The sequence below is a fragment of the Hypanus sabinus genome, chromosome 9 (genome assembly GCF_030144855.1).
Source record: "Hypanus sabinus isolate sHypSab1 chromosome 9, sHypSab1.hap1, whole genome shotgun sequence".
Taxonomy (NCBI): Eukaryota; Metazoa; Chordata; class Chondrichthyes; order Myliobatiformes; family Dasyatidae; genus Hypanus; species Hypanus sabinus.
Genome location: NC_082714.1, coordinates 29,999,823 through 30,026,278, shown reverse-complemented (window position 1 = coordinate 30,026,278; position 26,456 = coordinate 29,999,823). Strand labels below are relative to the sequence as shown.

At 39.5% G+C, this 26,456-nt stretch overlaps 1 protein-coding gene across 3 annotated transcripts in view; it reads right to left on the bottom strand.

Annotated features, from left to right (window-relative positions):
- LOC132399229 (transmembrane channel-like protein 5) overlaps positions 1–26,456 on the bottom strand; it is a 128,913-nt gene that overhangs the window by 33,197 nt on the left and 69,260 nt on the right. For all 3 annotated transcript variants that reach the window (XM_059979396.1, XM_059979394.1, XM_059979395.1), the window contains 9 exons: positions 25,381–25,629; positions 23,929–24,080; positions 21,693–21,834; positions 16,597–16,752; positions 9,305–9,474; positions 8,706–8,781; positions 8,451–8,548; positions 7,931–8,026; positions 7,762–7,837 (listed from right to left, as the gene is read on the bottom strand). In XM_059979396.1, coding sequence (XP_059835379.1) covers positions 7,762–7,837; positions 7,931–8,026; positions 8,451–8,548; positions 8,706–8,781; positions 9,305–9,474; positions 16,597–16,752; positions 21,693–21,834; positions 23,929–24,080; positions 25,381–25,629 — 1,215 coding nt within the window. The remainder of the gene's footprint in view (positions 1–7,761; positions 7,838–7,930; positions 8,027–8,450; positions 8,549–8,705; positions 8,782–9,304; positions 9,475–16,596; positions 16,753–21,692; positions 21,835–23,928; positions 24,081–25,380; positions 25,630–26,456) is intronic.

The following is a 26,456-nucleotide window of genomic DNA, read 5'->3' as shown; positions in this document are numbered from 1 at the left end:
TAAGTTGAGTGAACTAAGGCTTTTTTCTCTGGAGCAAAGGAGGATGAGAAATGACTTGATAGAGGTTTATAAGATGATAAGAGACATAGATTGAATGGATAACCAGAGACATTTTCCTAGGGTGGAAGTAAGATATAATAATTTTAAGGTGATTTGAGGAAAGTATAGGAGAGATGTCAGAAGTAAGTTTTTTTTACATATAGAGTAGTGAGAGCACTAAATGTCTTTCTAAGGGTTGTGGTAGAGACAGATACTGTACATTATGGGCATGTAAGAAACTCTTAGGTAGATATGTGGATGTTAGAAAAATGATGGGCGATGTAGGAGGGACGGGTTGGAATGACCTTAGAATTGGCTGGCATAACATCGTGGGTCAAAGGGCTTATACTGTGCTGTAAAGTTCTATGTTATAATAATAAAATTATATAAATGCCAACTTTCATAAAGATTTTTTCCACATTTAGCAACAATTAAGCATTTTATGATATCTTGATTAAGAAAAAAAATAAGCAGCTCCACAATTTCAAGACATGTACAGCTGAGAATATTTACATGTTAAACTGGATTGTGCATTGTTTTAGAAATTACACTAAGAGTCTAGTAATCTTTCAGATATTGAAGCCACTGATGTCAATTGAGACACTACAAAGTAGAACTTTATCATCAGTCTCCTGTGTTGAAGATTAACTTAAAACTGGTTGTGCATTGCTTTCCATTTCTTGAATTAGGTCACTTAAAGTTAATGGAAACAAGTTTCAGAAGCAGATGGCAGCACAGTGCCTTTCAAACTCTCAAGTCTGCTCTACTAATTAATAAATTTATGATTGATCTCACTGTAACTCAACTCCAAATGTCTATCTAGTCAAGATGGTCTTTCATTCCCTAATTACTAAATATTCATTGTCTCAAAAATATTTTAAAATTACTGCCACTGCCCTTTGTAGAAGAGTACTGGCATTTGCTTCAAATGCCTTAAATGAGGACCAAATTAAATTAAAATTCTAGAAAGAATAAATATGACATTTTTCTAGCAGTTATGTAACAAAGGTGGAAAAAAGCCTAATATGTTTTCATTGAAAGCTTTCTCATCATCCTTCTGATAAGCACTGACATCCGGTTTAATGCTATTGACATCGTTCTGTTTCGGAGCATTCCTAGTTATTGATGCAACTAGAATAATCCAGCAGGGATATTTAAACAGTAGCTGATAGATCTAGTTTTTTTGCACTACTTATTTAATTTACCTATATATATATATATACACACTTACTATAATTCAGTTTTTATGTACTGCAATAAATTGCTGCACAAAAACAAATTTCACAACAATACTCAAGATAATAAACTTGATTCGGATTCTGCCAGAAAGCAGCATCCTATGCTAGAGCATTCAGTATCCAATCTTTCAATCAAGTCCCATCTCACTCTTATAAAATCTAGATATAAGCCTCTCCTACAATAATCTGGTTTTTCAGATATTAGTCTAATTAACCTTCCCAGAACTTCTTTCTGTGTATTAATATCCTTTCTTAAAAGAATCAACACAATACATAGTTCTTCAAATGAAGTTTCATCAATAACCATTCATAAACTCAATATTTTCATAAAATAAAAACAGAAATGACTGAGAAAAATCAACATGTTCTGCAGCATCTAAATGAAGAGAATAGGTTAATGCTTCAGATCTTCCATCAGAACTCCCATTTTCATTTTGAATTCTCTCTGCAATAAATAATGAAGTTCTGCTGGCTTCCCCACATTCTTGCTGTGTTTATATACCAGTTTTTTGAATTTAGACAACCCAATTGCTTTATATCTCAGAGCTCAAGTTTTGGCAATTGGACTGTGCAATCAAGTCAATCAAGATTTGAATAGCTCAGCAGGAAGCAGCTGATTGGGCAATCGAGGTCAGGTGACCAAGCAGTTTGAAAAGCTCAAAAAAATAGAGGGGTAGCTCAAGCAGAGTGGCCTGTGGAAAGTGGCCAGGCCAGTGAAGGAGTGGAGATATGAGGCTTTGATGAGAAGAGGCGGAGGACGAGCTTGTTCCCAGTTAGTCTTTACAATGCCTCCTGAGACAGTGGTGTGCCTCTCCTGTGAGATGATGCAGTCTTGGGGGAATTCCCCTCTCCCGCAGAGTCACATCTACCAGAAGTGCTTGCGGCTGGGCGATCTGGAAGACTGTGTGAGGAATCTGGAGCAGCAGCTGGATAACCTTCGACTCATAAGGGAGAATGAGGCAGTCATAGATGAGAGCTACAGGGAGGTAGTCACACCTAGGCTGCCAAAAGCAGGTCGTTGGGTGACAGTCCAAGGGGGGGATGCAAAGGAGAGTAGACAGGTAGTGCAGAGCACCCCTGTAGCTATTCCCTGAATAATAAGTTTACCGTCCTGGATGCTGTTGGTGAGGACGACCGACCAGGTGTTAGCCTTGGTGGCAGGGCCTCTGGCACTGAGTCTGACCCTGTGGTGCAGAAGGATGGGACGGAGAAGAGGAGAGCTGTCGTCATTGGAGACTCTATAGTCAGGGGAGCAGACAGGAGATTTTGTGCACGTGAGAAGGAAACCCGCATGGTTTGTTGCCTCCTGGGTGCCAGGGTCCAGGATGTCTCTGACCAGGTGCATGACATACTGTTACGAGAAAGAAAGCAACCAGAAGTTGTGATACATGTTGGTACCAACGATATAGGCAGGAAGAGGGATAAGGTCCTGAAGTGTGAGTTTTGGGAACTAGATAGAAGACTGAAGAAGAGGACCTCAAGGGTGGCGTTCTCAGGATTGCCGCCAGTGCTACGTGATAGTGATGGTAAGAATTAAAGGAGATGGCAGTTGAATGCGTGACTGAGGAGTTGGAGCAGGGGGCAGGGTTTTAGATTTTTGTACCATTGGGATCTCTTCTGGGGAAGGTGGGACCTGTATAGATTGGATGGGTTGCACCTGAACTCGAGGAGGAGCAATATCCTTGCAGGTAGGTTTACTAGCATGGTCTGGGAGGGTTTAATCTAATTTGCAAGGGGGATGGGACCCAGAGCAATAGAGCAGTGAAAGAAGTGCATGGAGTAAAGCCAGATGTAACATATAGAGAAAATTTGATGAAAAAGAAGCAGAATAAATGGTGTAAACGTAGTAAGGTAGAAGGGCTAAAGTGTGTGTACTTCAATGCAAGAAGCATCAGGAACAAAGGTGATGAACTGAGAGCTTGGATACCTACATGGAATTATGATGTAGTGGCCATTACGGAGACTTGGCTGGCACCAGGGCAAGAATGGATTCTCAACATTCCTGGATTTCAGTGCTTTAAAAGGGAGAGGGGAGGGAGGGGAAGGGGGTGGCATTACTGGTCAGGGATACTATTACAGCTGCAGAAAGGGTGGATAATGTAGCAGGATCCTCTTTTGAGTCAGTGTGGGTAGAAGTCAGGAACAGGAAGGGAGCAGTTACTCTACTGGGGGTATTCTATAGGCCCCCTGGTAGCAGCAGAGATACCGAGGAGCAGATTGGGAGGCAGATTTTGAAAAGGTGTTATCATGGGTGACTTTAACTTCCCTAATATAGATTGGCACTTGTTTAGTTCCAAGGGTTTAGATGGGGCAGAGTTTAAGTGTGTCCAGGATGGATTCCTGACACAGTATGTTGACAGGCCGACTAGGGGGAATGCCATACTAGATCTAGTATTAGGTAGCGAACTGGGTCAGGTCACAGATCTGTCAGTGGGTGAGCATCTTTGGGACAGTGATCACTGTTCCCTGGCCTTTAGCATTATCATGGAAAAGGATAGATCAGAGGACAGGAATTTTTTTAATTGGGGAAGGGCAAATTATGAGGGTATAAGGCTGGAACTTGCGGGTGTGAATTGGGATGATGTTTTTGCAGGGAAATGTACTATGGACATGTGGACAATGTTTAAGGATCTTTTGCAGGATGTTAGGGATAAATTTGTCCCAGTGAGGAAGATAAAGAATGGTAGGGTGAAGGAACCATGGGTGACAAGTGAAGTGGAAAATCTAGTCAGGTGGAAGAAGGCAGCATACATGAGGTTTAGGAAGCAAGGATCAGATGGGTCTATTGAAGAATATAAGGTAGAAAGAAAGGAGCTTAAGAAGGGGCTGAGAAGAGCAAGAAGGGAGCATGAGAAGGCCTTGGCGAGTAGGGTAAAGGAAAACCCCAAAGCATTCTTCAATTATGTGAAGAACAAAAGGAAGACAGAAGTAAAGGTAGGACTGATTAGAGATAAGTGGGAAGACGTGCCTGGAGGCTGTGGAAGTGAGCAAGGTCCTCAATGAATACTTCTCTTCAGTATTCACCAATGAGAGGGAACTTGATGACGGTGAGGACAATATGAGTGAGGTTGATGTTCTGGAGCATGTTGATATTAAGGGAGAGGAGGTGTTGGAGTTGTTAAAATATATTAGGATGGATAAGTCCCCAGGGCCTGATGGAATATTCCCCAGGCTGCTCCATGAGGCAAGGGAAGAGATTGCTGAGCCTCTGGCTAGGATCTTTATGTCCTCGTTGTCCACAGGAATGGGACTGGAGGATTGGAGGGAGGCGAATGTTGTCCCCTTGTTCAAAAAAGGTAGTAGGGATAGTCCGGGTAATTATAGACCAGTGAGCCTCGTGTCTGTGGTGGGAAAGCTGTTGGAAAAGATTCTTGGAGATAGGATCTATGGGCATTTAGAGAATCATGGTCTGATCAGGGACAGTCAGCGTGGCTTTGTGAAGGGCAGATCATGCCTAACAAGGCTGATAGAGTTCTTTGAGGAGGTGACCAGGGATATAGATGAGGGTAGTGCAGTGGATGTGATCTACATGGATTTTAATAAGGCATTTGACAAGGTTCCACATGGTAGGCTTATTCAGAAAGTCAGAAGGCATGGGATCCAGGGAAGTTTGGCCTGGTGGATTCAGAATTGGCTTGCCTGCAGAAGGCAGAGGGTTGTGGTGGAGGGAGTACATTCAGATTGGAGGGTTGTGACTAGCAGTGTCCCACTAGGATCTGTTCTGGGACCTCTACTTTTCGTGATTTTTATTAACAACCTGGATGTGGGGATAGGAGGGTGGGTTAGCAAGTTTGCAGACGACACAAAGGTTGGTGGTGTTGTAGATAGTGTAGAGGATTGTTGAAGGTTGCAGAGAGACATTGATAGGATGCAGAAGTGGGCTGAGCAGTGGCAGATGGAGTTCAACCCAGAGAAGTGTGAGGTGGTACACTTTAGAAGGACAAACTCCAAAGCAGAGTACAAAGTAAATGGCAGGATACTTGGTAATGTGGGCCACACTTGGAGTACTGTGTCCAGTTCTGGTCACCTCACTACAGGAAGGATGTGGAAGCATTGGAAAGGGTACAGAGGAGATTTACCAGGATGCTGCCTGGTTTAGAGCATGGATTATGATCAAAGATTAAGGGAGCTAGGGCTTTACTCTTTGGAGAGAAGGAGGACGAGAGGAGACATGATAGAGGTGTACAAGATATTAGGAGGAATAGACAGCCAGTGCCTCTTCCCCAGGGCACCACTGCTCAGTACAAGAGGACATGGCTTTAAGTTAAGGGGAGGGAAGTTCAAGGGGGTATTAGAGGAAGGTTTTTCATTGAGTGGTTGGTGCGTGGAATGCACTGCCTGAGTCAGTGGTGGAGGCAGACACACTAGTGAAGTTTAAGAGACTACTAGACAGGTATATGGAGGAATGTAAGGTGAGGGGGGGGGGTTATATGTGAGGCAGGGTTTGAGGGTCAGCACAACATTGTGGGCTGAAGGGCCTGTAATGTGCTGTACTATGTAATGTGCTATGTTCTATGTTCAAGAATCTCTCACTATTTCAATAATACACTATTTTTGGTCAATTTCCCATGCCAAAATGGAGAATTTCTCCATTTCCTATATTATACCATATTTGCCAGACTTTGCCCATTCACTTAACTCTCTAATCCTGCAGTAGCTTCATGTCCTCTTTGCGACTTAATTTCATACTAGACTTATTGTTATTAGCATATTTAATAATCATACCTTTTGTTCCTTAATCAAAATTATTTAGAAACAATACACTTGTAAAAGTTGAGGTCCCAGCACCATCTCTCTGGCAAATTACTCATTCCATCTTACGATCCTAGACCCACTTATGTCTTAATTTCCTGTAGCCCGTCAATCTTCTATTCAAGCCAATGTGTTACCATGGCCTTTCATTTTCCCAGTATTTGATATAGCCTCATATTTGGAATTGAATTCCGCAAAACTCATTTTGACTTTGCCCAACTACCCTGTAATCTCTCTTCTCCCCTCTCCCACTGGACAGAAGATACAAAAGCCTGAAAACATGTACCATCAGGCTGAAGAATAGCTTCTATCCCACTGTTAGCAGACTCTTGAATGGACTTTTTGCGTGACCAAATGGACTCTTGACCTCACAATCTACCTCATTATGATTTTGTATTTATCATTTACATGCACTGCACCTTTTCAGTAGATTTTGCACTTTACTCTGCCTTATTATTTTACCTTATTCTAGTTCAATGCACTGTGTAATGATTTGATCAGTCTGAAAGACAAGCTTTTCACTGTATCTTGATATATGTGAAAATAATTTTTAAAAAAACAATACTTTGTGGGCCAAAGGGCCTCTATTGTGCTGTAGGTTTTCTATGTTCCTATACCAAACATAATGCCTTAATAATTGTTTCCAACATTTGTCCTTTGACATATATTAAGCTAATTTGACCTTCTGTTTTCTGCTATATCTCCCTTTTATGAGTACAGTGTATGGTGAAGATAACTGAACAACAGTTGAACATGTTGTCTACAGCTGTCCATTCTTCACTATGTGCTCTTACTCACTTCTAATGAGAGTATTACTTGGTCAAAACTCATCTATCTGCTTTCTATTCTAGCAAAATGCAAGAGTCCAGACAATTGTGCCACCCGTACAATGCACAATGAGAAAGTACATTCTTTGCGGAAGTAATTTCCTCTAAAATGATTGTCCCACTGGACCACCTCCTGAGAGGGAACTGAAGGTATAGGTATGAATTGTACTTGCAATATAATACTATTCACAAATTATTTTCAGTCACCATGGGCATTAAATCAACAAGATGTGAGAGTTGAGTATCATGTAGGTTGATGCTATTTAATTCTATCACCAGTTATGGTAGTTGGGAAGATATTAACATGCATTGGATAACTATTGGATGAAGGTGGGTGAAGCATCACATCCAATTTTCTTCCATTCCTTCCTTTTCTGTGCTCCCTGCTCCTGTACTGAGGGATTAAAATCTATTACAGACTGACAGCACAGGAATGAATCATGAAAGTGGCATCTCACTACTGCCACTAATCTCTAATCAAGTCTTCACTTCAGTCTTTACTTCACTGATGAGATTCTTCCTCCCAAGTAATTCCCTGCAAACCTCTTCAGACTTCAGCATCACATCCTTACCAGAACCAAAGGCTGCACTTCAATCCACCAATTTCTACTGTTAAGTTCATAACTCCAAAATCCACAGGAAATAAGAACATTTGTGCAGAGTCCTGTTCAACAACAGAATTGAAATCTACTCATGTAAATGATCATCACTCGCACTCACACTGATTGGTTGGAATGCTTGAAGTATAACTGTAACACAATGGCTAGGTTAAACATCATTACAGGCCGCCTGGATTACTTTCTCCACCCTGCATGTTGAGAAATTTAAATCCAGGCTGCAATTTTTACAGAAGCCACAGTTCCAAATAGTTATAATAAATTGTAATATTGAACTATCTACCATACCCTTTTAACGTGAAATGTAATGAAGAACTTAATGATCTGTATTGCTGGTAAAAGAGGCGCAAAGAAAAGTCCAACCCTAAAAATAAAATAAACAAAGGATATTGGTAAATACAGAATACTGAGTGTGTCTAACGTGATACACTTATTGAAAATATCTCATACTACTTACCATCCAAGTGTTTGTGCATGGATTAATGCTAATACATTCCTTGCAATGTCAAATTCTGGTATTCCAAGTTTCGTGTAGCAATATCTCCCTATGATGCTAAAACAATTTCAGAAAGTAATAGTTGGTATTCCATTAAAATCACTGATTGCTATGCCATTCCATGTTACTTCAAACATTACCATAAAATATTCAGTACGTTACAGTATAATTAACCGAGGCTCGAGAAGATAGAAGGCTGGTAGGTGATGATTGGTGATGATTGGTGGTCCAGTGGGACATGGAGAAGGAATAATGAACAATTATATTGTGACTTCGCTAACATGAACAGTGTGAATCAGTACTGATGATATTAGATGGGGGAGAGGGTGTGTGGGGCTGTAGAGCTGGAAGGGGCTGAGCGGATAAGTAGGCAAGGAAAAATAGTTTTAGGCTTTATCTATCTTAAAAATAATATTTAATTACAGGATCAAAACTATTAATATTTCAAGCTTAACAATACTTTTCAAACCTCAGGGCATACCTTCGAATGAATTCCCCAAAGAAGGAACTGAATAAGGAGAAGATAAAATCAGTCACTACAAGCCGGTAGAGATCTTGGCCTACGAAAGTTTCCCAACACTGTTAATCAAACAAATGTCACACTTGAATTGAAATTTTGATAGATTGTCTTTATAACTCAAATATTTGTAGACAGAACAAGAGTCATCTTATGTTTAGTTACGAATCGGATTTTAGTTAGAATGGCAAATCATTGAAAATACACCATGAAACATACCTCCATTGAATCTGCTACTATCACCAGCCAATAGTAACACAAAACTCCAGTTATTGACATCTTCAGCAAAACGTTTCTGCATGAAGAAGTTAATACATTCATTATTCGTCAACTTCATACTACTGCACCTTGATTTCTGATTCACATTGTCCTATTAAATGAAAAAATATGGAGGCCTCCTTGACTCATGTTCTCGGTATTTATTGCTTATTTATTTATATTATTACTACTTTTTTCCCCTCTTTTTGTATTTGAAGTTTGTTGTCTATTGCACATCGGTTGTTGACTATCCTGTTAGGTGCGGACTTTCATTGATTCTAATATGTTTCTTGTATTTATGTGCTTGCCCGCAAGGAAATGAATCTCGGGGTTCTATATGGTGACATGTAAGTTCTTTGATAATAAATTTACTTTGAATTTTGTGTCTTTCTCCACAGCTGCTGCCTGACCTGGAGAATATTTCCAGCATTTATTGCTAATGTATTAAGCGATTGCTTTTAAAACATTTACTAAAATTGACAAGAAGCCAGACAGTCCTGTTTTTAATGTTATTTTCCAAGGCAATTTTAACACATGTGAGTTACTTAATGAAAAAGTACCTTATAATAAGAACATATATCTCATGCCATGGGTACTTGAATCTTTCCATAAGGCCAAGGAAAGAGAAGAACAATGGAATAAATAAATTGATGCTTGCCACCAGAAAAGGCAAAAGGAGTGTTGATGCCTGCTTTTGCAGTTCTTCCTTGTTTGGATCTTTTTGAATAATCTGTAAAAATATAAATTAAATGACTTTATTTTGCAATTTTATATGTTCCATATTCAGATTCATTTATCGATTTATCACATATACATGAAAACATACATGCTAACACCAACACTACCTATCACAACACGCAAGTGTCACCATGCATTCCAGAGGTAACAATACAAGCAACAACAAGAACACAACAGCAGTAACAAAACAAAACAACAACAAAATATTATGCCTTATGAGAATAGGTTGAGCGAACTTGGCCTTTTCTCCTTGGAGTGACGGAGGATGCGAGGTGATCTGATGGAGGTGTATAAGATGATGAGAGGCATTGATTGTGTGGATAGTCAGAGGCTTTTTCCCAGAACTGAAATGGCTAGCATGAGAGGGCACAATTTTAAGGTGCTTGGAAGTAGGTACAGAGGAGATGTCAGGGGTAAGTTTTTTCTGCAGAGAGTGGTGAGTGTGTGGAATGGGCTGCCAGCGACAGTGGTGGAGGCGGATACGATAGGGTCTTTTAAGAGTCTCCTGGATAGGTACATGGAGCTTAGAAAAATAGAGGGCAATGGGTAACCCTATTTAATTTCTCAGGTAAGGACATGTTCAGCACAGCTTTGTGGGCCGTAGGGCCTGTATTGTGCTGTAGGTTTTCTATGTTGTATGTTTCCAATATAGCCCCTTTTCACCCTTCCACCCACCTACCCACATACACACAAAAGGGCTCCAAGCTTCCAGCCTCCAGACCCTGGCCTGGACTCACAGATATCAGACCTTGGATTTCCAGACTTTCTGATCCAGGGGCTTCAACCATCAGGTCTTGATTTCTGGACTCGCCAACTTCAGACTTAGAACTTCAGGCTTCGACCTTTTGTTTTGACCCCGGGATTTGCAGATCATGGGAAATTAAACTCCAGGCCTTGAACTCCAAAATTGCACAAGCTTCCAACCTTAATACTTTCCAACCCAGGTGGCTGTCGCTGGCCCAGACTTATAGACATCAGGCAAGGATTTATAGGCTCGCTGTCTTCAGTCTTTGACCTTTGAGTTTCAACTCCACAAACCTATTATTCCAGGACTCAGCAGCCCTCAACTACCTCCTCAGGGCTTGCTGATCTGACATCCATCCATGGGAATCACTGGCCTTCTACCATGAAGCTCTCTAAATTGGATTTCAGCTTCTCTCCCTGATTCTTCATCTACGGCTTCTAACCTATAACTCCCTCATCCCTGTCCCTAAACCCTAACTTCCATGCACTCCCTCCAAAACCATCTGTGACAACCTAAGACCAACTAAGTCTGAACCATAACATGGACAGAGACTGCAGCACTGTGCCATCTTGACCAGATGAATTGGAATACTCTTACATATTGTACAATTCTGCATCTTAAAATTATGATCTGAATGCATCTTGAGGTTTTCGTACATCTAATCTCCTAGTCGTTAGTGCATAGATTAAACTCTAATTGAAATAATTTCCATTGGGCACATACTAAAGGTCAGCTCAGTTGCAGGGTCCTTTCATTCTCCTTCCCATTAGCAGGCAATAATCTGTATTCATGCTGCTATTTTTATATATTTCCAGCCTTTCCATGAAATACATAGTGGGTAGTACAGGAATTCAGAGGATTGTCAACCACCCAATAGGCCAGGAGTTCCCAACCTGGGGTCCATGACTCCTCAGTTAATGGTAAAGCTCCATGCCATTAGAAAGTTTGTGAATCCCTGCAACAGGTCTGTGTTAAGGCTCCTACAATCCTATAACCATCTTACTACCAGTTTATTATGGTTAATCTAACAAGGTCAGAGCATTGTACAGATTCCTGGACATACATTGCAGAGTTCCTGGGTGTTGATATCTCTAAGGTTCTAACCTGGGCGCAACATATCGATGCAGAAAGAAAATACAACTGCAGCTATATTTCATTAGGAGTTAGAGGAGATTTGCTAGGTCACCAAACTCTCTATCAAATTTCTACAGATATACCGTGGAGAGCATTCTAACTGGCTGCATCACTGTCTGGAATGGGGGAGGTGGACTACTGCACACGATTGAAATAAGCTGCCGAGAGTTGTAAACTTAGTCAGCTCCATCATGGGCATCAGCTGCTGTAGTATCCAGGACATCTTCTAGAAATGATGCTTAAAAAGGCAGTGTCCACCATTAAGGACCCCCATCATCCACGTCATGCCTTGTTCTCATTGCTACCATCTCATTGCTAAGGTACACTCTCCGCTGAACATTGACGGCTCCTCCGTTGAGATCGTTAAGAGCACCAAACTTCTTGGTGTTCACCTGGCAGAGGGTCTCACCTGGTCCCTCAACACCAGCTCCATAGCAAAGAAAGCCCAGCAGCATCTCTACTTTCTGCGAAGGCTGAGAAAAGTCAATCTCCCACCCCCTCCCCATCCTCATCACATTCTACAGAGGAGGTATTGAGAGCATCCTGAGCAGATCCATCACTGCCTGGTTCGGGAATTGCACCGTCTCGGATCGCAAGACTCTGCAGCGAATAGTGAGGTCAGCTGAGAAGATCATTGGGGTCTCTCTTCCCGCCATTACAGACATTTACACCACACGCTGCACCTGCAAAGCTAACAGCATTGCGAAGGACCCCACGCACCCCTCATACAAACTCTTCTCCCTCCTGCCATCTGGCAAAAGGTACCGAAGCATTCGGGCTCTCACGACCAGACTGTGCAACAATTTCTTCCCCCAAGCCATCAGACTCCTCAATACCCAGAGTCTAGACTGGCACCTACATCATTTATTATTATATTGAAATTTGCCCTCAACTGTGCCTATGGTCTTGTTTATGATTAATTAATTAATTAATTAATTATTGTACTGCCCTGCACTGTTTTGTGCACTTTATGTAGTCCTGTGTAGGTCTGTAGTCCAGTGTAGTTTTTGTGGGTTTTTTTTGCATAGTCTAGTGTAGCCTTGAGTTGTCTCACATAGTCTAGTGTAGCCTTGAGTTGTCTCACATAGTCTAGTGTAGTTTTGTGTTGTTTCATGTAGCACCATGGTCCTGGAGGAATGTTGTTTCATTTTTACTGTGTACTATACCAGCAGTTTATGGTTGAAATGACAATAAAAAGCGACTTGATTTGACTTGAGAAGCTTGAAAGCACACACTCAATGATTCAGGGACAGCTTCATCCCCTCTGCCCTTTGATATCTGAATGGACATTGCACTCATGAACACTATCTCACGACATTGCTGTTTCTATTTTTGCACTAATTTAGCTATTTTATATATATATATACACACTGTAATTCGTATTTTTTCTATTGTTATGTATTGCATTGTATTGTTGCTGCAAAGATAACAAATTTCACAATATATACCGGTGATATTAAACCTGATTTGATTCTGCTACTGACTTCTTCCTCTCATTTAATTCAGATATTTTCCAGTAACTATGCTCAGTGAGTTTTTGAGGTTATCTGCCTTTTATTCTGTACTACAATCCAATTCCACACAGCAATGCTATTTATTAAATGATTCAGTTTAGTTTGCTTCTGCATTATTCCCTTAGCCTATTGTTAAGAATATAAATCAGTACAGACCTTCGGCTGATGATGTTGTGCTGACCTTTTAACCTACTCCAAGATCAATGTAACCCTTCTCTCCCATATAGCCCTCCTTTTGTTTTCATTCATGTACCTATCTCTTAAATGTCCCCGATGTATCTGCCTCTACTGCCACACCTGGCAGTGCATTCCAGGCACCCACAGCTCTTTGCGTAAAACCTATTTCTGACATCTCCCCTATACTTTCCTCCAATTATCTTAGAAGTAAGTCCTCCCATATTAGCTATTACCACCCTGGGAAAAGGGTGCTGTCTGTCTACTCTAGTCATGTTTCTTATCATCTTATGCACATCTATCACCTCATCCTGAGGGTCTGGAAGTGAAATTATACCGAGAAAACAACTGTATTGCAAATTTATGTTATTTTTAAACCCAAGATCTTTTTAACTATTTAACCATAAAGGCAAAGGGCTACCAATACATTTCTAACTAAATTTCAAAGCAAGTGCATCTTTGTAATTTATTCTGAAGATGCAGGAAATAATGATCAAGGCATCCCAAGATGCCTTGAGAAAGCATAAAGCCTTTCACTTTCTGAGAGGCACTCATATGGTCAGTTCTGTGCTAGCAACTTCCTTTCCTCCGAAAATCATCACTGAATTTCTTACGATTTAATGGCAAGCAGAACCATTTATAGTAGTAATTTTTAGTGTCCTCCCCAAAATATCCATATTTTATTTAATTTGATTTTAATATTTTCAACTTGTAGGAACTCTACTCTTTTTCCAAGTTTCCTGGTATCTTATTCAAAGATTTGGATAGTATACATATCATAGAATATTTCCCACATTTCACTTCACTACAGCTGTATGTAAGGCACATTACTTGTTTAAAATCATGCCTGTTAAGTTTTTACCCAAAAGTATTTTTAAGTTTTAAAAACCCATGAAATGTGTTTTTGAAAAATCCTCTGATCCAAATTGCCTATATTACTCCTAGCAACTAATCTAAACATTATAGAAAAATGCCGGTCAATTTCAAATTATCCAATGTTTCTAAATTTTGCACATTTCAACTTTTATTTCTGATGCACTCCACATTTAATAAAGTCTTCCTCTGCTTTCCCTCTAATTTTGTAGAGTCACATAACAGAAAAATATTCCATTTGCCCCACACATCCATGTTGATCATTTTGCCCATCTACATTAATCCCATCCATTTGTACTTTGCCTGTATCCATCTATGGCTTGCCTATTTAACAGCCTACCTAAAACCTCTCAAACATAGTAATTATATCTGATTCAATCATTTCCTCTGAGAGCACATCCGATTATCATATTGGTCTCTATGTCAAAACCTTCTCCCCAGATGACCATTAAAACTCCTTCCTCTCACTGTAAACCTATAAAGTTAATCTTTCCATGTCACATGGTAATTCCTGTTGAATTGGCACTATTGAAAAGTTTTTAAGACTGCATCTCTGATTTGGCTTCATTAATATCTAAATTTCAGACTTTCATAAGGTAATTAAAAATGTTAATCTTTATGATAGAGTTCAATCAATTTCACTAGTGTAATGACTAAAGAATGTTAAATATTGAAAATAATTTATCTGCAGTTCTCTTCGAACAAAACAACTATAGCCATACATTTTCTACATACTCACTCTCCATAATCTAGATGTTTGGTTCTGCTTTTCTGTTCTACCTGTCAGTGAACTCTCTGCAGACTTTCGCATGGTTGAAACAAAATCTTCCCCAAATTTCAGGTCCTGAGTTAACCAATTTAGCAAGGATTGAAAGTGCACTTGCTTTCCTAAATACTCTATGCAAACCGTTCTACCAGCTCTGTACATGTGATACCAGAGTTGCTAAGGCAGAAAGAAAATATTGATTAATAGTTCATATATCTTCATGATGGTTCTGAAAAATTTCCATATAAAAACTGCCTAATACACTTGCTGACAAACTACAGAATCTGCACACAACATGCAGGAAAACATTGTAGAGTTTCAATAAGTACATGAAAATGTTTAAAAAAATGCTGCAGAAACTGGAAATCCAAAATAAAAGCAAAAAAAATGACAGATATAGTCAGCAGATGGGCTGCAGCAGCAACATAGGCAATAGAAACGGATAAACAAAATTTACAAGAAAAGCATAAATTAAAGATAAATTATAAACAATAAGAACAAAAAAAGGTCTACTGTAGTTCCAAGTGGGTAGAGTGTTCCTAGACTGAGGTAGTGATTAGGGCTGTTCAGATTTAAGAGTCAAATGGCTGAAGAGAAGTAGCTGTCTTGAACCTGGAGGTGTGGGATTTCAGCTTCAATGAAATCAATAAATTAATGATAGATTAATCTTAGACCACTTAAGATTGGCAGAATTTGACTGTAATAGAAATAATTTTGACATACAAAGTCAATTTTATTTTAATTGTTACCATCTGATCTTTCATGATAAAGTTCAATTAATTTCATGAGAGTATGATTAAGCAATGGAATATTTTAGGAACAGCTTCTTCCCCTCCGCCATCAGATTTCCAAATGGACATTAAACTACCTCATGATTTCCTCATAGTGCACTACCTTGCTAATTTTTTGCTCTCTTTTCACGCTACTTACTTAATTTAATATTTTTTCAAATATGTTTCTTATGTTAATTTATAGTTTTTATTATTATGCATTGCAATGTACAGCTGCCACAAAACAACAAATTTCACAACATATGCCAATGAAATTAAATATGATTCTGATTCAATGTCATTTATTGAAAATAACTTACCAGCAGTTCTCTAGAGTTGAACAAAAGAGTGGGATAGTTGCTGGGGAACTAACTAAGGAACGGATTGAAGTGGTGAAATAGATATGGAATGCGACATTAACCAGAGAGGTAATCAGCACTGAACCAGTAACCAACTGCGCCAACTAGCCTTTTGTGGTGGAGACTCTGGTGCTCTGCTGCAGAGCAAAAGGGATGCTCGACGTTCTTCTCAAATAAAATGGCATTTCTCCTTTTTCACTCCTGATTTTGTATGGACTTTTCTGGATCCAAGTTCACCCAATTTCTGATCCTCTGCTGCCTACATCTCACACAACCAGCATTTATTGAAACAGATAAAAAGGATTGCCTGGCAAAAAGGGATTCCTATCCATTGTTCTTTCCTCAAGACAGCTTTTTAAAACAACCTGCTTTGCAGGTGCATTTGTATCTTTTTCAGGCTGAATGGGAACCAATCAGATCATTTTCCAATGGTTCCCCTGGGACCTGTACACAAGCAGAACCCCATTGTATTGGGAGAATAGAGAAATTGACAATTCTATTGTTTAAATAACATTATAGCAATATTATTATGCGGCTTATTTGTTGGAGGATTAAGTTACAACAGCAATCATTCAAAATGGAAGTTTTATATTATTTCATACTTTTGATTTTTTTTGGATGCTGAATATTTACCAGCACCAGATTAACTTTCACCTAACTTATGCATGGCCCTTTTAAGCAACCCGACACTGAACAGTTGACATAAGAGAATTGAAATCATCTCTGTACTTTATTAAGCAAGTATCAGAGTATAGAATGTGAAATTCATAAGCACGTACCTGAAAATTAGATATACAATAGAAATAAACTCCCACACAGCAGCCCAATGTTGTACCTAACGAAATAATCCAAGTCATCAGATGAATTAAATATCTCACAATTTTCTGTTTTCTTGTTAATTGTCTCTTGTAACGTGTTTTTTCTGATAACATTTCCTGCAGAAAAATATTTCAGCTCTTTTAACTATAAGAGTGGTACATGTTTACACATTCTTTAAAAGTTCCATCACATTTATGGAAAAATTAATCTGAAGAAATTAATTTGTCTTTTCATACATATTCATCTATAAATACTTAGGGAAGAGAACACAAGTGATTGGATGCATTGCGGTATTTTAGAATCGAGACTTTGTTTGATCTTAGACTTCTTCAATTCTGTTATCATGATATCGTCACTCTTCTGTGATGACAAATCTGCATCTGGAATTCCCAAACACAGTGGAATATTACATTCACCCTCCACTCAATGTGAATCAAACATGCTGCCTGATGCAACACTAAAGTGATGCCCAGTAAGGGATAACCAACAGCACTCCATGTCCATAGGGAGATGACTCGTTTGTTTCCCTGGGAGACCCTTGAAGCTTAAAGTTCATATTTTTCTTTATGTTCCTTCAGTTAATTTTCCATACTCTTTGTGGTTTACAGTGGATAATTTTGCCACTGATATTAACTCATCTGAAACCAAGGGGAATCAATACTCTTGCAGGCAAGATTGCTAAATCTGCTGGGGAGCCTTTAACCTAATTTGGCAGGGAGGTGGGAAATGCACGCAGTGTAGGGAATAAGGCAGCAGTGCTGTTAGAGGTAGGCAGATATAACGTGAGCATCACTGAGTCATGGCTGGAAACTTAATAAACAAGGATATACATTGCATCAAAAGGACAGCCAAATAGGCAGAGGGGGTGGTCAGGCTCTGTTGGTAAAAGAAAATGAAAATCACATCTTTAGAAAAAGGTGATACAGTATAGTAGTGGTCACCAACCTTTTTAAGCCCAAGACCCCCTACCTCGGCCTTAGTAAAAGGCAAGATCGACCCCACATCAATTAGTTACATGCATGCACACCAGGGCAGAAAAGACCAGAAGTAAAACCCCGCAACCCAGAAGTAGAAATGATGCATAAACACCGGGGGGTACCCACCCTTTTTTTGCACCGCGGACCGGTCTAATATTGATAATATTCTTGCGGACCAGCTGACAGGAGCGGGGGGGGGTGGTGTTAAACATGATGGGAATACAGCGATACTTGAAGCAGGTTCCTTATATCCAGTCTATTCCACAATTTAGTTTTTGCGGCTCTTGGCTTCTGACCCGCTTGCTCACGGTTTTCCCGCTGAAAAAACTCAGCGGGTTTGTCTTGAAGTGCAGGGTGCTTGGAATCAGGGTACTGAAGCAGTTTTGAGACATTGCCTCATTAAACAGCCTCCGGGCCCGAACTCAGCCTCCCGCCCGCCGGCCGCCAAACGCCTTGGCCAGGTGAGGCTGGTCGTGGGTGGGGTGAGAGGACAAGGTCAGGGCCGGAGGTCCCCATACCAAGGCCGCGGCAGTCGCAGTCCAGAGCAAGCGGCCGACTGAGCAGGGAGTGCGACAGAGCGCCCGCCCGCCCCCCCTTGTAGGACCTAACAGCCAACGAAAGTTTGTTTCAGTAGATCGCAGCAAGGTAGCTGCTCTGTTACTTACGAAACGCTGAGACCGAATTAGGTTGCCTGCGAATATTTTAGCACCGGGTGCCCCATGAACATTCGGTGTGGTAAACAGGTTCAGAGGCAGAGCTCCAGGCCAATAGCGACGGCACCTCCTGCTGGCCGCGCGAGGCCAACCACTGATCCCTGGCGCGAGGGTGTCACTGTGTTTAGTCGCCTGATGACCTCGCTTGGGTTCAAGTTCAACAGTGGGCGTGACAGGGAATGAGGAAAGGTGCAGCTGACTCATATCATTTCCTCGCAGCCCGGTGGTTGGAAACCACTGAATTACACTGTGTAGTGCAGGAGAGCTACACACATGTGCACTGGGCAGAAAGAACGGAACTAAAATCCCGCAACCCGGATACAATCTCTCAACAGTATTTGTGTATTTATTTTTCTTTTTTTTCCCTCGGGATCAACTGGGAAAGTCTCAAAGATCGATGGGTTGGCGACCACTACAGTATAGGATCAGAAAATGTAAAATCCTTGTGCTAAAGTTACGAAATTGCAAGGATAAAAAGACCTGGTTGGGAGTTATATAAAGGCCTCTGAACAGTGACCAGGATGAGGGTGTGGGGTACAAATTACAAAAGGATTTAGAAAAAACATGTAAAAAAAGGCAATGCTTTGATAGTCATGGAGGATTTTAATATGCAGGTATATTGGGAAAATCAGGTTGGTGCTGGAATTTGTAGGCTTATGAGGTGGCTTTTTTGAGCAGCCAGTGGTTGAGCCCACTAGGGGAAAGGCAATTATCTATTGGGTGTTGTGTAATGAACCAGATTTGATTAGAGACCCTAAGGTAAAGGAACCCTTAGGAGACAGTGATCATAATATGATAAAATTCACCCTGCAATTTGAGAGGGAGAAACTAAAATCAGAAGTATTAGTATTATAGTGGAGTAAAGAAAATTACTGAGGCATGAGGGAGGAATTGGCCAAAGTTATTTGAAAGGGGACACAAGCAGGGATGATGACAGAGCAGCAATGACTGAAGTTTCAGGGAGCTATTCAGAAGGCACAGGATAGATACATCCCAAATATGAAGTATTCCAAAGAGAGGATGAGGCAATTGTGGTTGCCAAGGGAAGTCAAAAACAGCATAAAAGCAAAAGAGAGGGCATATAATATATCAAAAAGTAGTGTGAAGTTATAGGACTGGGAAACTTTTAAAAACCAGCAGAAGGTAACTACAAAAACCATAAAGAGAAAAAAGACGAAATATTAAGATAAGCTAGCCAATAATACAGAGGCACGTGATAAAGTAGGCCAAAGCATACTTTCCTTTAGGGAAACCTTGACAAATCTGTTGGAATTCTTTGAGGAAATAACAAGCGGGATAGACAAAGAAGAGTCAGTGGATGTTATTTATTTGGATTTTCAGAATGCCTGTGACAAGGTACTGTACAAAAGGCTGCTTTAACAGTATAAGAGCCCATGGTAATACAGGAACAATATTAGCATGGATAGAAGACTGGCTGACTGGCAGAAGGCAGAGTGGGAATAAAGGGGGACTTTGCTGGCTGGTGACCACTGGTATTCTGCAGGGGTTGGTGATGGGACCACATCTTTTCCCATTATATGCCAATAATTCGGATGACGGAATTAATGGCTTGTGGTCAAATTTGTGAATGATACAAAGATAGGTGGAGGGGCCATTAATGATAAGGAAGTAGGGCATCAGCTGAAGGACTTAGACAAATTGGGAGAATGGGCAAAGAGGTGGCAGCTGGAATATAATGTAAGGAAATGTATGGTCATGCACTTTGGTATAAGGAATAAGGGCATACACTATTTTCTAAACAGGGAGAAAATTCAAAAAACAGAGATGCAAGGGAACTTAGTACTCCTCGTGCAGGATTCCCTTAAAATTAACTTGCATGTAATAAAGGCAAATGCAATGTTAGCATTCATTCTGTGAGGACCAGAATATAAGAACAAGGAAGTAATGCTGATCTTTATAAAGCATTGGTCAGACAGTACTTGAGGTATTGTGAGCAGTTGTGGGCCCTTTATCCAAGAAAAAGATGTGCTAACATTGAAGAGGGTCCAGACGACGTTCATGAAAAAGAATCTATGAAAGGAAGTGTTATCGTATGAGGAGCATATGATGGCTCTAGGCCTGTACTCGTGTTTAGAAAAATGAGAGTGATCTCACTGAAACCTATCAAATATTGAAATCCCGTGATAGAGTGGATGTGGAGAAGATGTTCCTATAGTGGGTGACACAAACAAAATGCTGAAGGAACTCAGCAGGCCAGGCAGCATCTATGGAAAAAAGCACAGCTGACATTTCGGGCTGAAACTCTATGGAGGGGGAGTCTAGGACCAGAGTTCACAGCCTCAGAATAGAGGAATGCCCACTTAGGACAGAACTGCAGAGGAATTATTTAATCACAGGCCGCTGAATCTGCGGCATTCATAGTCACAGATGGTTGTGGAAGCCAAGTCATTGAGCACAGTATATTTTAAGCAGAGGTTGATAGGTTCTTGATTAGTCAGGGTTTCGAAAGTTATCGGGGAGAAGACAGGAGAATGGAGTTTAGAGGAATAATAAATCAGCCATGATGGTATGACAGAGCAAACCCGATGGGCCAAATGGCCAAATTCTGCTCCTACAGTATGTCTTACGGTTTTATCTACATTTTATAGCACTGTTGAAACTTTTATGGAAAACAATCTGTTAGATCCAGCTGAATTAACTGATCAAAACACTTCAAACTCAGGAATGTCCTTACCCCATTATAAACAACAGCAAACTGAATTATGAAGCAACTAACATATGCTGTTGTTACTCTTATACTAAGTTTAGAAGGTACCTTATTAGTATCAATATGTATTGTTGAAACACTGCACTAATAATTTTCAGGCTGAATCAATTGTTATTAAAATGATACAGAACATCTTTTTAGAATGTAGAATTGGAATTGGGTTACTATTGTCATATTACTGAGAAGCCGTAAAAAAAATCATGCATGCAGTTCATACAAATCGAATTATTGCATACTCCATCGAAGGTAAAACAACATAAAGTAATAACAGAATGCAGACTAAAGTGTAACACCTACAGAGCAATTGCAGCGCAGGTGAATAATAAGGTGCAGGATCATAATGAAGCAGTAGATTCTGAGGTCAAGAGTCCATCTTATTGTACCATGAAACTATTATAACAGTGGGCTGGAAGCTGTGTACGAGTGTGACTGTACTCACTTTCAGGCTTTAATATCTTCTACCCACTGGGAGAGGGCAGAAGAGAGGAAGTTCATTGTGGATGGGGTTTTTGATGATGCTAGTTGTTTTACTGAGACAGTGAGAAATATAGAAGTTTCTTTTTTTAAACTTAAATATTCCAGCACAAGAAATTATTATTCTATTGTTTAAGCTGTAACATATTAATATCTGCACATACCTTTAACTGTGTGTTCAGGCTGGTTTTTTTCAGTTGAACTGTTTTTTCATTAGTTATGTTAAAATCCCATGAACAGAGAAGCCAGGCTGCCACACCAGACGAAGTACCAATTGTGAAGTTTTCATTGAATGACTTTGCTATACTGTAATAGAAAACTGAATAAGTGTACAGGCATAAACAGTTTTTCTTTGTGCTGATTTAGAATTTAGAAAAAAAACACCTGTTGAGTTTGTGCTCTTTTAAAAAGTTTCAAGAGTGTTTAATTATATTTGCAATTTTATTTTAAAAACTAATGATGGGGATATGTTAAATAATGAAATGCAGACCAGAGTGGTCCAAAACTCAAAGGAGAATGCTGCAAGCTCCCAGAAGTTCAGACTGTATGGAGAGAGGAAAATTGAGTCAATATTATCGATGGATCACCTAACCACAAAACTGACCAGTTCTGTTACAAACAGTAAAGTAAGTCATCTGAAATTGTTGAATTCGGTATCAAGTCCGAAAATATCCTTATGATATTTTTGTCCAAAGATGAGACCCTGTTACTCATGCTTACACAGAGCTTCCCTGTAACAGGATAAGATACTCCAGATAAATCAGCATGGCACTGGGACAGAGAATTAAAATGACCAGCAAGTGGAAGCTCAGGCTGTGTGAAAATGCTCTGTAAAGTAGGTCCTCAGTTTGCTTTTGATTTTAACAAAGTGCGCACATTTAGAGCAGTACATTCAATTGTAAGAACAGGAAATTAATCACTATTTCACCTGGAAAGACATTTCAGGCCCCTGGATGGTGACAAATGTTGATGTAAAACTAAAGGTATTGGATCTCCTGTGAATGGGAATGTGCTGTGGGAAGGTGAGTATTTTGTGGAGATGGAATCATTGACTAAGCAGCTGCAAAGGAAGCAGTCCCTTTGGGATTCAAAATTAGAGAGGAAAATGCGCCTGATAATACATTCTCACAATTGATGATAGAAATTTCAAAGGATTGAGGAGCTGGTGAGTAAAAGCAGGGAACCCAGAGAACCCTATCTTTGCTCTGTCCAGGAGGTGCTCTGGCCAGTAAGATGGGTGAAATCAGAGGCGCAGGAAAAAAGATGAAATGCAGCTAGGTCTCTGTACAGGAAAACTACAGTTGAAGAAGCACATCAAAGGTATCTCAGAAGCATCTGCGTGGTAAGGTTCAGAACAGATACATTGGAGGGGAATGGGAAGAATAAAACAGTCTTTACAGGAAATAGAGTGGGAGAAATTATAGTTTAGATGGCTGTACAAGTCTTTGGCTTGAAAAAGACATTAGGAACTAACCTATTTCCTGATATGGAGAAAGAGAAAACCATAAAGGGAAGAGAGGAGTCAGAGATGAAATAGGTGACATTGGAAATTGGCAGCAGAAGTAATTAGTGTTCTGTGTATATCTGCAGGGAAGTCTGATCTGCTGAAAATTTCCAGCATTCATCTTTTGAAATCATACACTCTGACTGGCATTTCACAGCTTTTACACAATCTTTTGTTTTTCTTCTCTCTTTTTCCAACTGCCCTCATTAATATTTTAACCACGTACAGTGATGCAACAAGGCTTGTCTCGCCTTCTCAGGGGTATTCCCTTTGGCCTGTACCTTGCATCCACACTGTCTGCAACTTGCTTTCAAACTTTCCCTGTTCAAAAAGAACTTCAGTGTGAAACATACACTGTGTCTTTGTCCATTTATTCTGTGTTTTCAGCATTTTCTGCTTTTATTTCTGATATCCAGCACCTGCATTTTTTTAAAAAATTGCTTCCTTCCTATTGAATGAAGGAGGTAAAGGTAATCATGTTTCTTTCAAGAAAGAAGGAGCTTTATAGAAGCAGTCTTATTTTGAAACTCCAGTAGAAACTGCCTGAGTATATTATTCCCAATTAATTGACTTATCAATGTGCCTTATAAGAGTATATGTGATGCAACATTCTAGGCACATAGTATTGAAGTGGAGCAGGAGTTTGCTTTTGCATATGTGGCAGGGAAAGGAGACAATTCATCACTGCCATTACCTTGGAAAGTGGTAGGTCAGGTGCCATGAGATCAAAACAAAGGGGCACAATTAGTAAGCAGCAGTAAGGCATGGGAGTAAAGAAATCTGTATGATGTACATACATTGTTATATGTTTTTTATTTTGCTAACATAAGCAAATCAAAGTCAATACAGCAGTTTACACTTGATGGTAAAAAAATGAAAGGATTATATCCAATTACCTGTAAACCAGATACAGAAAGCAAATCAGCATGTAGAATCCAAATGTGAGAAAATAAGCAAGCTGCATATTGTACATTGCAGCAGTAGGACTTGCTTGAATGCTAGCGTTGGTATAAAACCCATAATAAAACACGGTCTGTGTAAAATAGCCCTGCAAGAAATAGAGGTCGTCAAGATTGAGAAATTCCACAACAGTACATTCCAAATCCTCCCATCACTTGGGAGCTTTTACTCTAGAAAGCAGTGTAGACATTTAAAGACCTGCCAGTGCACTCATTTGGAATGAGGAAATAGATGATAACAAGAGAAAAATTGCTACAAGGTTTTTAGGCAGATTGTAAAAAAGTACAAAGTTAATATTTTTCTAGTTTAATTGATCTAGATTTCATCAGGCCTTTTCTGGTTACTTGAGATAATCAATTCCATTATTGACCCACATCAGATTTGAAAAGTCTTCTTTTTACATATTCATCCAATTTTTTTTTCAAATTCTGTTAAAGCATCTAGCTTGGAGTCTTAAAGTGATTCAATTTCCCTTTTCTTCAAAATAAAATGTATCTACCGCTGGAAGCATTAATTTTGACAATTTGTCCATCAGATTGTCCACTATTTTGAAAACCTCTCTTTGAATCCTATTTAACCTTAGCTTACTTATCGAGGGAAATATCTTATTTAGAAGCTTTTCTTCACAAAAAAGAAACTTCTGGCTGTTCTGGGAAAAAAGTTCTCACAAATATCAACGTAAATGGCAACTGTTTCCCCTTTCCAATATCTCCAGCAAGCAGTAACACTAAAGAGCACACAAAGGAAATGTTTAAATGACATTTGATGCACAATATAGTTAGTTAAACCAAATGAAAACATGCTTGTACAATCAAAGCATAAGTTGAAAAATCAAATAAACTTTTCTAATTTGCATGTTAAAATTCCTGATATTCTGAATTATTTATGCAAAGAACTTACAAAAAGCATAATAAAATTGTCATCTAGGGTCAATTAGATAAGTTTTCATGATATTCGGCAGTGGGAATTGGATGTATAAAACTTCAGTTCACATCAGTTAAGTGATCTTAACATGATAGCCATGGAAAAAGCTGTATACAATATAGCCTCAGCTGTACTACAAAACACAAATTTGACTCTTCTGCATTCATTTGCAAAAATGCTGAAGTTACTACATGGAATACTAATGGTGATCAAAAGCCAAGCCAATATTTGACATTCATTGTATATCCTGATGAGTGCCCACCTTCTATTTTCAATATCTATTTAACATTGTTTCATTGCTCTTATAGATAAATATTCTAGCTATCACATTAGCTTACTGTTAGTCAAATGAAATAATATAAGTTAGCTTACTCTGCTTGCTTAGGCCTTACTTTTATTTCAACTTGTAATCGCTATATTACTTCACTTTCTATTGTAAATATGGATTGTTTAAGGATACTTACTGCACCAGTGAGAAGCTCCAGGCCTGTGAAAGTGAGGTTGTTGGGATCCAAGGCAAAGAATTGTGGGATGGTAATGAAGCTGAAGTTAATCAGGAAGGAAAAGACGTTAAACATAAGCAGCCACTTGAGGAAGGTGAAATAAGAGAGAACTCCTGTTCCAAACTTGCCACCAATAATTTTCAGGGATCTATGCCATGGATGAATGAAATATAAAATTTCAATCACTTTTTCACGAAAGTGTCGAAGAGACTGTAAAATGAGAACAAGGAACAAACATTAACATTACACTGTGGAATCTTTTCATTTTTCTGAAAGTATATTTCAGCTATTCTTACAGCAGTCTACATCCCACCTCAGAAAAACAAGGAACCTGCACTCAATAAGTTATGTGGTGAAAAGCCATGAAGTTGGATACTCATTATTACCTTTTCATTATTGCCAATGATTTCAACCAGGCCAACTTCAAGAGTGTTATCAAAGTACTACCAGCGTTTCTCCTGACCCACCAAATGGCCCAAACACACTGGACCACTGCTAAACAAGCAACAAAGATGCCTGCCAAGCATACCCCATCCATATATTGGTAAATCAGACCACCAGGCTATGAACCTACTCCCTGCACACAAACAGAAGCTGAAATGAGAGGATCTGGTTCAGAAAGCTCTATTATGCTGGTCTGAGGAAACTGATAAAAAAACTACAAACAAACAAATACTGACAAACGACAAATATGAAATATAGACAAACAGCAAATACGAAAAAAAATAAAAGATAGTGAACAAGAATTGTAGAGTCCTTGAAAGTGAGTCCATAAGTTGTAGGATCAGTACAGTTTTGAGGTGAGTGAAGTTATCCACGCTAGTTAGGGAACCTGATGGTTGAAGGGTAAATACTGTTCCTTAACCTAGTGGTATGTGACCTAAGACTCCTGCATCACTTTCCTGATGGCAGCAGTTATTGGAGTTGCACTTAATTTCAGAGTTTAAAGCAAGTAGAACAGGGCGCTAAGCACACAGCCTTATGGTAATCCTATGCTGATCTCAGCATGCCTAAACATGGATTTAAAAAAATTGAAA